General features: G+C 36.2%; 1 protein-coding gene and 1 long non-coding RNA gene across 11 annotated transcripts; one reads left to right on the forward strand and one right to left on the reverse strand.

The window, feature by feature from the left end:
• Positions 1–1,552: 1,552 nt before the first annotated feature.
• Positions 1,553–6,186, forward strand: LOC136233850 (uncharacterized). 10 transcript variants are annotated; one of them, XR_010690954.1, is made up of 8 exons: positions 1,557–1,852; positions 1,969–2,155; positions 3,856–4,329; positions 4,417–4,501; positions 4,595–4,701; positions 4,795–5,527; positions 5,627–5,674; positions 5,798–6,184. It is a non-coding gene; the product is annotated as an uncharacterized lncRNA (long non-coding RNA). The 10 variants fall into 10 exon arrangements; XR_010690957.1 differs by having other exon boundaries at positions 1,559–1,852; positions 3,856–3,985; positions 5,798–6,183; XR_010690959.1 differs by having other exon boundaries at positions 1,555–1,852; positions 3,856–4,701; positions 4,795–4,947; positions 5,025–5,527; positions 5,798–6,186.
• A 2,414-nt stretch (positions 6,187–8,600) lies between these two features.
• Positions 8,601–10,164, reverse strand: LOC136233378 (transcription factor MYB35). The gene is made up of 3 exons (XM_066023012.1): positions 9,926–10,164; positions 9,636–9,765; positions 8,601–9,271 (listed from the first exon to the last, which is right to left on the reverse strand). Exons 1-3 carry the CDS (start codon positions 10,098–10,100, stop codon positions 8,656–8,658), a joined length of 921 nt encoding a protein of 306 aa, XP_065879084.1. The 5' UTR covers positions 10,101–10,164; the 3' UTR covers positions 8,601–8,655.
• Positions 10,165–10,419: the final 255 nt, after the last annotated feature.

A 10,419-nucleotide genomic window follows, 5' to 3' on the forward strand; every position in this document is an offset into this window, starting at 1 on the left:
CCTTTGCAAAATCCAACGATAGCTCCCTTCAGTCTCGTCTTTAACAATAGCATACGCTATCTTGAAGTTGTTATTGCATGGCGTCATCCCCACAATCTCAACAAACGGCATTTTGTACTTGTTTATTTTGTACGTTGAATCAATGTCGATGTACCAGTGGTAAGTCCTGAACATATCAACTGACTCTGGATGTGCCATGAACACATGCGTTATCACACCTGAATCAGCCTGTGTGTAATTGACATATTTGTTCTCCACAATAATATGGTAGAATTGACTAGCCAAGTCTCTACCTTCAAACCCGTCCTTCCTCATTTTGTCCCTGTAATTATATATGTGTTTAATTACTGAGTTGTCTTCTGGGTGTTTTTCTTTAACTGCTGCTAAAATAACACAGGGCTTTGCTTGAGCTGAAGTCATATCACGCATAATTTGTTTAGATGCGATACTGAGTCCGCTCATTTGCTGACTTCCCTCTAGATACATACGCATTGTATGGTTATGCATTCCAGTTAACCCAGCCTTAGCCTGTATCCCTCATCCAGAAAGGTCTGCATGTTGATAGGCTTTAATCTGAAATTTACAGCGGCACGCTTTAGTTTTACTTTTTCTAATTGCAGGATCTTCATCAATTTTCACAACACCTCTATATTGTTCACCCCGTGAACATCGCAACAGCTTCTGTTTTCCCCCATGTTTGTGCGAAGATATTACAATCTCAAACCCATTCTGAATAGCTATCTTTTTTCCCAATCAATAGCATCCTGACACGAAGGGAAAACGGTATCCGTTATGAAACGCGGACTATAATCAATGTTATCGGGTTTCCAATCTTCTATCGATACCTGAATATACAAAAAATGCATAATATGTTAGCATAATTGACATTAAAATTAAAAAAAAATTACTTCGAGGCATTTTCTGTCCCTTTTTGCCTGAACGGGTAGCTTGCCCGTTTCACCATTGGTGGGAACGGGCAAAGCGTACTGCCCCGACCATCGGTGGAACGGGTGGCGCATGCTGCCCGTTCCCTCGGTGGAACGGGTGACGCATGCTGCCCGTCCGTTGGCCGAACGGGTAGTTCAGGCGTTCGGCCGACGAACCGGGAGTACGTGCTACCTGTTCCGGCAAAAACCAACAAAAAAAAATAAAAAATTAAACAGCCACGTATTGAAGAATCGTAATATTACATCGCGTTCGAAATCATTATCTTCGGGAATGTTTGAGTCCATTTTTGTAAAATCCGGGATTTGTGCTCGGGAGAGAAAGGGAGATAGGGTTTTTAAGGTTTTGGAAGAAATAAAATGAGAAGGGCAATATGGTCGAGAGGATGCGGTGGACCGGAATTTGGAGGCGGTATATAGCAATACCCAAACAAAATTAGGGAAGTTAATTAAGGCGTGGGACCCACCCACCCACAAAGAAAAATAAAAATGAAATCTGATTTAACTCTTTGGCTGGCGATTTAAATGGGGTGGGGGTTGAGTTTGAGAAGGCACGTGTCTTTGATAAAATTGATAATCCCTTCTCCTTATTGCTGAATATCAATTTTAGAGAGACGACTGCAGGAAAACTCAGCAGAGATTCTTTTGTGATGTGTGGCTCAAACTCAGCGAATCTCACGATGACTTTTCTTCTAACCTGCACCGAAAGAAAGATGGCGGATAATGAGAAGGCACTCATCCTCCGATAAAATTGATAAAGCCAGATTCGCCATTTCCAATTTTATCGGAGTATGAGTGTTTTCTCCTTATTGCTGAATATCAACTCTATAGAAAAGATTCTCCTTGATCGCTTTTCTTGCAACCTGGCTTTTCTTGAAGCACGGCAACGGCAACTCAGATGAGTTTATGTAAGAACTGTGCACGTTTCTGTATGGGGTAGGCGTATTTTTTATTCGAAACACACCGTAGATATGTGCTTTCTCCTTATTGCGAATCCGCCGATCGCTTCTCTTGTAACCTACAGGGAAAGAAAGATAGTGGATAATGAGAAGGTCTCCTTATTGCTGATCACCAATTCTAATGGAGAAAAACTCAGCAATCGAAAAGAAGAAGAGACTCTCTTGTATTGTGTGGCTCATCCGACGATAGCTTTTCTTGCAACCTGCACTGACTTTTCTTTCTATGAAGCCCAGAAACGGCAACTCAGATGAGTAAGAACGACACCATGTAGACTCCTATTCTAAACTGACTCTTTGATTCAAAAACTTCTAATTTAGCAGATCTTTAATCTAATGTTTATCTACTTTTATGTTTTTCTTCTTATGAATGGCACTACTCTGTTTGCGTTTCATTCTTCTTCTCACTCGCATGCCAACTGCTTCTGTTTTCTTTTCTTTTGAATCTTGGTTGCATGATGATGACAATTTTTTTTTGAATGAGCTAGCTCAGTCAAGAACTAAGACATGTTGTTTTTGTGCATGGAAGGCATTTGTTTAGGGAATTGTTGCAATTAATAACTTCCATCGAGGGTCCTCTTTATTTTTATGGTAACTAGAAATCAAGTTAATTTTGAGATCTTTCTTAAAGAGAAACAATGGAAAAGAATTGTACAAAAATGTGACAAATAATTCTTCCAGTTCATGTGTCACTTTTTTACAAACCTTTCTCAAACATTTTGGAGGTCTCATTCTTCATATTTTGTTGTGTTTGATATGACAATAAGTTAAACTCATGGATGTGTTTGTTTTGATGTTAGGTAACGCATGGTAATATAATAATAAATTTGCATATCTGTGCCTATTTCTCAAACAAGATTCACCAGTTTATGGACAACTTAGTAATGGTTAAGCATTTATACTTCCAAAAACTATTCAGTGTATACCAGATACTCCAACCTTTGAATAGTTAGCAGACAATAACAATGATAAAAGAAGCGGAGAAGCTAACATTAACTGGGCTAGGAGAAGCCATACCTTAGGATAATAATAGACCACCAGCTGCATATTAACAATGAAACTGACTGCAAAATCAACCAACTGAAGGCAATAGCTAAAACTCCAGTTACTGTTATTGTCCACGGCTGACACCTAGTGAGCAACAGATGAAAAGGTTACTAAACAAGAGCAGATACAAAAGTAATGTACTCAAAATGGAGTGTACATTAGTACTAACTTTTGGATTTGGCACAACTTAAAGTGATCTATTAAGAAAGAGTTCAATTTAAGCGATGAGGCCCCACTAGTACAGAAATAGCCTATAGCTACGCCTTATTAGCCACGGTTGTCAATAGGTAAGTTTCGTTTTTGTTTTTCATTTATTGTTCGTGTTGGTGCTTCCTTTTGCTGGGTTTGCTTGTCATTCGTGCTTGATGGGTTTGTGGTTGATAGAGTTCTGCCCTAAATGGAGTCGGTACTTTTCTAGGCTATAGGTGGTAGTAGAAGAGGGAGAACGTTTGCTGCAAATGTTGATAGAGTTCTTCCCTAAAATGGGTTTGCGGTTGATAGAGTTCTTCCTAAAATGGGTTTGCGGTTGATAGAGTTCTTCCTTTTCGTTAATTAATTGTTCAGTATGTAAAATGAGTTTGAAGTACTACTGCTCTTTTTCTTATCTATGAACCAACTCTGAAAATTGCTTGCCTAACATGTTAATCGGTGATTTACATTTTAATGACTCAATTATCCTTTAGAATTGAGATTGGTATATATTGCTTTTAAGTTGGGGCTTTGGTATCTGCAACCAATAAAGCAGAACCACCTAAATCAGTTAGTTCAGTAGGAACAGGATCCGCGAATCTGATTCCGTCAAGTGTGGCATAGGTTGAGATTCATTTGACACTTTGATAATGCATTTGGTATCATTTTAACAAGAGAAAATTTTCGTATTTTAACAAGAGAATTTTTGTATTTTGCAGTGGCTGTATCTCAAGCTCGGAGAGCATCATTGGCTCAGTTTTTGGAAAAACCCAAGGAAAGAAGGTGGACAGTAGACGAATGAATATGTTTTTTGGATACAATCATGTGCACATTGAGAACTTGCCCAAGGTTTGATATGGTTTTTGTTTTTGTCACTCTTTAAAGTGGTTATACTGTGTTAAAGGATTCTGTTTCTGAATCATGTGTGAACTGTCCGATTCCAGCTTCCATAGTTTGCTGCTAAATGAATACATCCCTACTTCCTATTAGCAATCGAAAAGTTAGAAGAGTCTAAAAATGAACTTGAAATTTAAATCTAAAATTTTGGTTGAGCTTTTCATTTAAGTCTAAAATTATTGATGGCATGGCTTATATTAATTTATAAGTGACCTTGAAATCCCATGAAATCAAACATGAAAATCCTTCAAATCCCACGAATTGCTGCACTTTTGGAAGTAATACATGGAGGCTAGGTAAATTTTCTTTTGATTTTGGATAAGATCTTGGATAATTTTTAATTAGGCTAAGCTAATAATGTTTTTAATTATTCAAAATGTAAGGCATTGTTCCAAGTGGATTGTTGTTCCCATTTATGCAATGGGTGGAAGAACCCATTTTGTGTTCATTATCTGTAACCTTGCTGAGGTAGGTTTGTATTTTATTCCAAAGTTTTTATAACCTTTCTTGTTTGGTCTTCATGCTATTGTCTTATGTCTAATTTGGGTAGTGTTTCATCAGTCCATAGGTGCTATTAACACCATTGTTCGGAGGTCCAGATGGCAAGCTGATAGGTTATAATACTGATTGTGAGGCTTCGATAACTGCTATCAAGGACGCTCTGAAAGGTACAAAACTCAACTCATCTCTTCAACATTGAAAACATTTTGAGCTTTTTGAAGTCGATTGCAGCCATACATATTTGTCATATTGTATTACAGAATACGGACATAACAACAATGACAGAGAATCCTTCAATTCTCCACTATATGGAAGACAATTTGTGCTGGCTGGCATAGGAGGAGCAGGAAGAGCACTTGCATTTGGTGAGAAAAGTAGAGGAGCCCGCATTATCATTTTCGACATTGATTTCGGTATGTACATGTCATCAACTATTAATTAGTATATTAAGAAACTAAATCATCCAACTTTTTTTCTATCATCTGAAAAGAGAAGGAAGGGCCTATCAGATGTTGTTGTTTCAGGCGAAGCTCAGTCTTTCAAGAATCTCAATCAATTCAAACCAGAGAAAGGAGCTTTCTTTGCAAATGCAACACCATTAGGAATGCATCCAAATACAGATACAATTCTTAAAAAAAAAGGGTTTCTAATTATGTTTTATTATGTGATTGACATAGAAGTATCAAGGAATGCATGCGACAAGGCCTCTTTCCTTGTACAGAAACCAGCCTTCTGCACTTGCAGCAGAGCCAATCTCAACTACCTAGTTTTGACTTCCCAATCTCTACCAAGAAATCACCTTCAGTTATTATAGGAACATGGTATTGCCCTTTTGTGTTTATAAGAGAAAATGCAAGAATTAGGGAGCAAATGAGACAGTCAATATTAGACAAAATGACACTTGAGCAACAATAGGAAGAAATTTACACATGGTATGTAAAGTAATATTTTGATATTCTCCACAGGAAACTAAAGCATGGACAATCCTAACAGGTTAGCCTGTTCTATTAATTTATGCCAACACTATTTTGATTAGTTCATAAATTTGGTAACTTCTATCTTAACTATTTCTTCTTCTTCTTGCCTTTTAAGGTGGCGTGTGATGATTTTGTTGCAGCTGCAGCAAGGGAAAAAGGACTTGTAAGTTGATTGCTCTCGACTGTGAAATTTACATTTGGAGGTTCTATTATTATTTTGGCTCCCTTAGATGTTTATTGTTTGCCACATTTAACCCTTATCTGAACCATTTTCTTGTATTTGCAGATTTCATTATGGCTGCCCTAGACGTTTTCTCCTTTGGAAAGTTGATGCGTTAATAATGCCTATGCTTGCTGAAGTACTCTTAGCATACTTGGTAAACTAATACAACACTTGATTTTGAAGCAAGAGATAGGCAGGATAAGAGGATATATTAGTTGAATTGAGTTAATGTTTCAATGTATTTGTGCATCACACAAACTTGGTTATCTATGCATAATTGGTTTTTAGATTTACTAATTGTAAACAACTCTATTTAGGAAATTTGTGATAATAGTGTTTGCACGATCGATTATGGTAAACAACTGAGAGTAATTAATCTCGTTTACCATCAATTACAAATAGAGCAGGTTCAATTTGAACCTACTGCTGTAAAATTGCTAAAAAAAATAACATTAGGGTCGGTTTGTTGAATTTGCTCAAGAGTAAACGAGTAAACGATTTTTAAGCGATGAGGTCCCTTCAAAATGCTAAAGAGTAAACGAGTATTAATGTGAAATTGAATTTGCATTGCAGGTTTGATTTGATACTGACTACATTTCCTTTATAAAAGAATTTACAAAATCTGCTTAAGGAACTTTGACAACTGGCCCATTAGAGCTTCAAATGTCCTCTTAACAAGTACATTTTGTGAAAAAGCATTTTCAGAAATCTATATTATCAATCCTAACAACCACTTTCTTCAATTTGAGAATTTAGGGAACATGGCATAGCAAAAAAAAGAAAACACTATGCCTTTGTTGGAGCTGGTCTGGTCACTGGCTAGGCTACCCCATTAAGAGTAACCGAATTTTCTATTTCCAATTGCAAAATAATTACAACCAAAACCTTAAAATACAGAAGTTATGAGACCTGAATGATACATAGGTACCCATATCATCAATTACGCCATTTTCATCGGAGAATTGAGGCTGATTTGAAATCCGTCCGAAAACTAGAGTTTTGTCTCCAATTCTGCTGGATTTGAGATTGTCCGAGGATACAGAGGACCATTGAGCGAGTTTGAGGAGATGGATTCTTGAAAAGAGGCGATTGGATCTCAGCGTAAAAGAGAGAGAGAGAGAGGAAACAACAAAGATAAAGTTCTGAAACAACACTCTTGGCCGGGAACCGCGATAGACGGCCTAAAACTAAAACAAGCCGAGCTTTTGTGTGGTTAAGCTCGACCGATCGGAAAATTGACCAGCTCGAGTTCAATATTCTATTCGTGACCCGCTCACTAGCTGTTCATGAGCTTATTAACTAGCTTGTTCACGAGCGAACAGCTCGTTAATTAAGTTCATGAATTTCGTTTGCAAATAATTCATTTTATATTGATTTAATTTCTTTAACATAAAACTACGTAGCTTTGGAACCTACAAAAGTAAATTTTACACAAAGCTAGGTTGTTTAAATTGCAACACATTAAAAATCTAACAATCCATATGCAACACTTTATTAAACTGATGTAACACAAGTTTTTTTCATAAGAAAACAAATCTTTAAATTGCAGTATTATGACAAGATACACTAATATATCAATATGTCAACAAGTACATTTAGATATTGTTATAAGATCATCCAAAATAGATTATTCTTTCATAATACATCTAGATTAATCTCTATTTCATCAACTTCAACACCATATTTAAATGAGTTAAAAATGTAAATGAGTTTTCCATTTGACCCAATTTTATAATTTTCCCCTTATTTTAATTTAATTAGATAATTATAGGAGGTTCCATTTGTTAGAGATGAATGAGCTTTAACTATCAGCTTGAACTTTTAGTTCAATTGGTTCCATGACACCATTCGATCTACGGAATGATGGCGGAAATCAACCTTCTACTAGTTTACACCTAGAAAAACAAAAATCCCAAATTATAGTTATGTACAAATGTTGGTGTTTTTAATAAAAAAAGTAGTCAAGTTATTATGATTCGAAAGTTGCATTTTGTATCCTTAGAAGCATAAGCATAAAAATGGTAGAAAGAAAAAAAGAAAGATTGGAATGATATTTGTTCAAGTAATTACAAAGGGTAGCTATCATCAAGTTAATTCAACAAAAAGAAAAGAAAAGAAATGCAGCCAGCCATCCGAATTCATCAAAACAGAAAAACTATGCCTTAGAGCCTACACAGTGTGTAAAACATGCCAACGCATTGCATCTTTGATCCTTATGATGATGTTCTTCTGGTTTTGAAGCAGATGTAGACGGAATATTCACATTGCTTAGCCCTGATCTTCTTTCTTCCAATTCTTGCCTGTTCTTTTCTATGTGTTTTATATACAAATCATTCCCTTTCCCCGAACCCGAACTGCTCGTGTTCGTCCTCATAATCGGACCACTCATGCTTATCGGTTTCGACGTTTTCCCCGGGTATAGATTATCCCACACCCTCCCCGACGATCCCTGCCTCCGGAACGAAACTGATGATCTCTGCAAGCTATTTGCCATGCTTTCTTGCTTTCTTTCTTTATTTCTGTTTTTTTTTTCTTTCAGGTTGTAGCAATGAGATGAGATAGAAAGGATGAAAGGAAAGTAAATATTTTGAATCATTCTAATTGATTTTCTCTATCTTATTTAGTCTTATAACTGAACAACCAAAAATAGGATCAGATAGATAATCAAATTTCAATTATATCATTTTATCCAATAATTAGTAAATAATCTGTTGCTAGCAGAATCTTGTTCCCCCATATTTCCGCTGATTTATTCTATATATATCTCAATGAATAAGTTAAATTTTCTCCACTCTACATGGTGGTTTTGAACATCTGTTACATCTTAATTTTGGATATAGATTGAAATTGCAAAAACAGAAACAACTAATTAAAGTTTATTAATCAGATTTATTGAAGAAACAAATGTAAATTAGAAATTGTTAGTAATCAAAAGAAGGATCTAAGAGCTGAGGAAATTGAGAGCGCATTTGTTTGTCCTTGTCCAAGATAACATCCACAAAAGAAGTTGCAGAAGAAGATGAAGTTTGATCTGTGTAATTGTTTGTTTCATTAATTCCATTACTTGCTGCTGCACAATCATATGAAATATCCTGCTCTTGCTGCTGGAAATCGCTGTCGCCGAGGAGAAAATCGTTCCACAAACATGGAGAAGAAGATGCTGCAATTGGAGTCTGAGTGAAAGCAGTGGAAGATGAAGATGAGCAAGAAGAAGAAGTGACAGCTTCAATGAACAAATGACCCCATGGATTTTGAGTGTTGGAGGTGGTAAAGATTAAATTTGAAGATGAAGATGAAGGTCCAGTTAGGAGTGAAGATGATGGTGGTTCAAGATTGGAGTTGAAAGAAGAAACTGGAATTGCTGAAGAATTGGTAGTAGTACTAATGTTTCCATAATCAGAAAAGATTTGAGAAAAAGGTTTGTGGGTGACAGGATCAATTCCCATCTTTTGAAGCTTTTTTCTGAGCTTTGTGTTCCAATAATTTTTCACATCATTGTCTGTTCTTCCTGGCAGCCACTTTGCAATTAAGGACCACCTGCATCAAACACAAATTATCAATCAACATATCACCAACATACTAATCAAGAAAAAACTTGTTTTGCTCGTCCGGAGAGAGGATTGTCTCACACATATAAAGAGGCATATTGCATTCCAATTAAGCAATATGGGATGTTTAACACAAATCCAGATCAAGCTAGGGCGGCTCGATCAGGATCAGGAGGTTAATCAACAATTTGTTGCTTAGAGTTCCATTAAGCAATTTCTCTGGATTCATCTAACCAAAGGTTCGTTGATCCCCCTCCGATTTAGGAGAAATGAAAAATAATTATACTAGCACATAGAGTTTCGTTGATGAAACAAGTATATAAGGAAAAAAAGAAAGAAATCTGTATGTATACCTGCTACCTACAGCTTGATGAAGATTAATGATAAGATCCTCCTCATGAGGAGTGAAGTTATCATGTTTGAGATCGGGCCTAAGGTAATTAGTCCATCTAAGTCTACAACTCTTGCCACATCTATTCAGTCCTGACAAGTCAAACAAACATATATAAGAAAATTGAAAGCATAAACAAACATCAACAGATTGCACGAAAACTCTTCTTCATTAGCATTTCCGCGTTTCGTGTCCATTTCTACAACATAGAAAAACATTGAAATATGAGAATGAGAATGAAAAGAAGAGAACCAGCTCTTTTAGGAACATTAGTCCAGTTGCCAATGCCATGAGTGGAAACATAAGCAAGCATCTTAGCATCTTCCTCAGGAGTCCAGAGACCCCTTTTGACGTTTAATTTATCACAGCAAGGAGGTCTTCCCATTTTGAAGTTAAAAGTTATGGTGATGATGATGATGCTATACATTCATTTAAAGAGAGAGAACAGTAAAAGCATGATGATTTTTCATCTTCTCTTATTTTTTACGTGATATGATCTTATGCATGCTTATATTCCCTATTTCTCTCTCTCTTCACCACACACACACATTACAGTTAACGTTGCAGGTTCATTTTGAGTGACTTAATTTATATATTTTCTGAATTAATTTTCTTTTAAATCATCCCATGCCTGCATCACAATTCACTACTACTATATACATCATCACTTTCTCAAACTATTTTCTAAATTATTATGAAGGAACATGTAATTAGTTAGGTTCAAGACAGATACCTGCTTCCTATAG

The sequence above is a fragment of the Euphorbia lathyris genome, chromosome 6 (assembly GCF_963576675.1).
Source record: "Euphorbia lathyris chromosome 6, ddEupLath1.1, whole genome shotgun sequence".
Lineage (NCBI taxonomy): Eukaryota > Viridiplantae > Streptophyta > Magnoliopsida > Malpighiales > Euphorbiaceae > Euphorbia > Euphorbia lathyris.

Bases quoted from the DNA above. Each gene is read 5' to 3' on its own strand.
- LOC136233378 (XM_066023012.1), bottom strand. From the start codon at position 10,100: ATGTATAGCATCATCATCATCACCATAACTTTTAACTTCAAAATGGGA. The intron at 9,766-9,925 runs GTTCTCTTCTTT...TTGACTTGTCAG, and splicing joins TAATGTTCCTAAAAGAGCTG to GACTGAATAGATGTGGCAAG. The intron at 9,272-9,635 runs GTATACATACAG...TGTTTGATGCAG, and splicing joins CATCAAGCTGTAGGTAGCAG to GTGGTCCTTAATTGCAAAGT.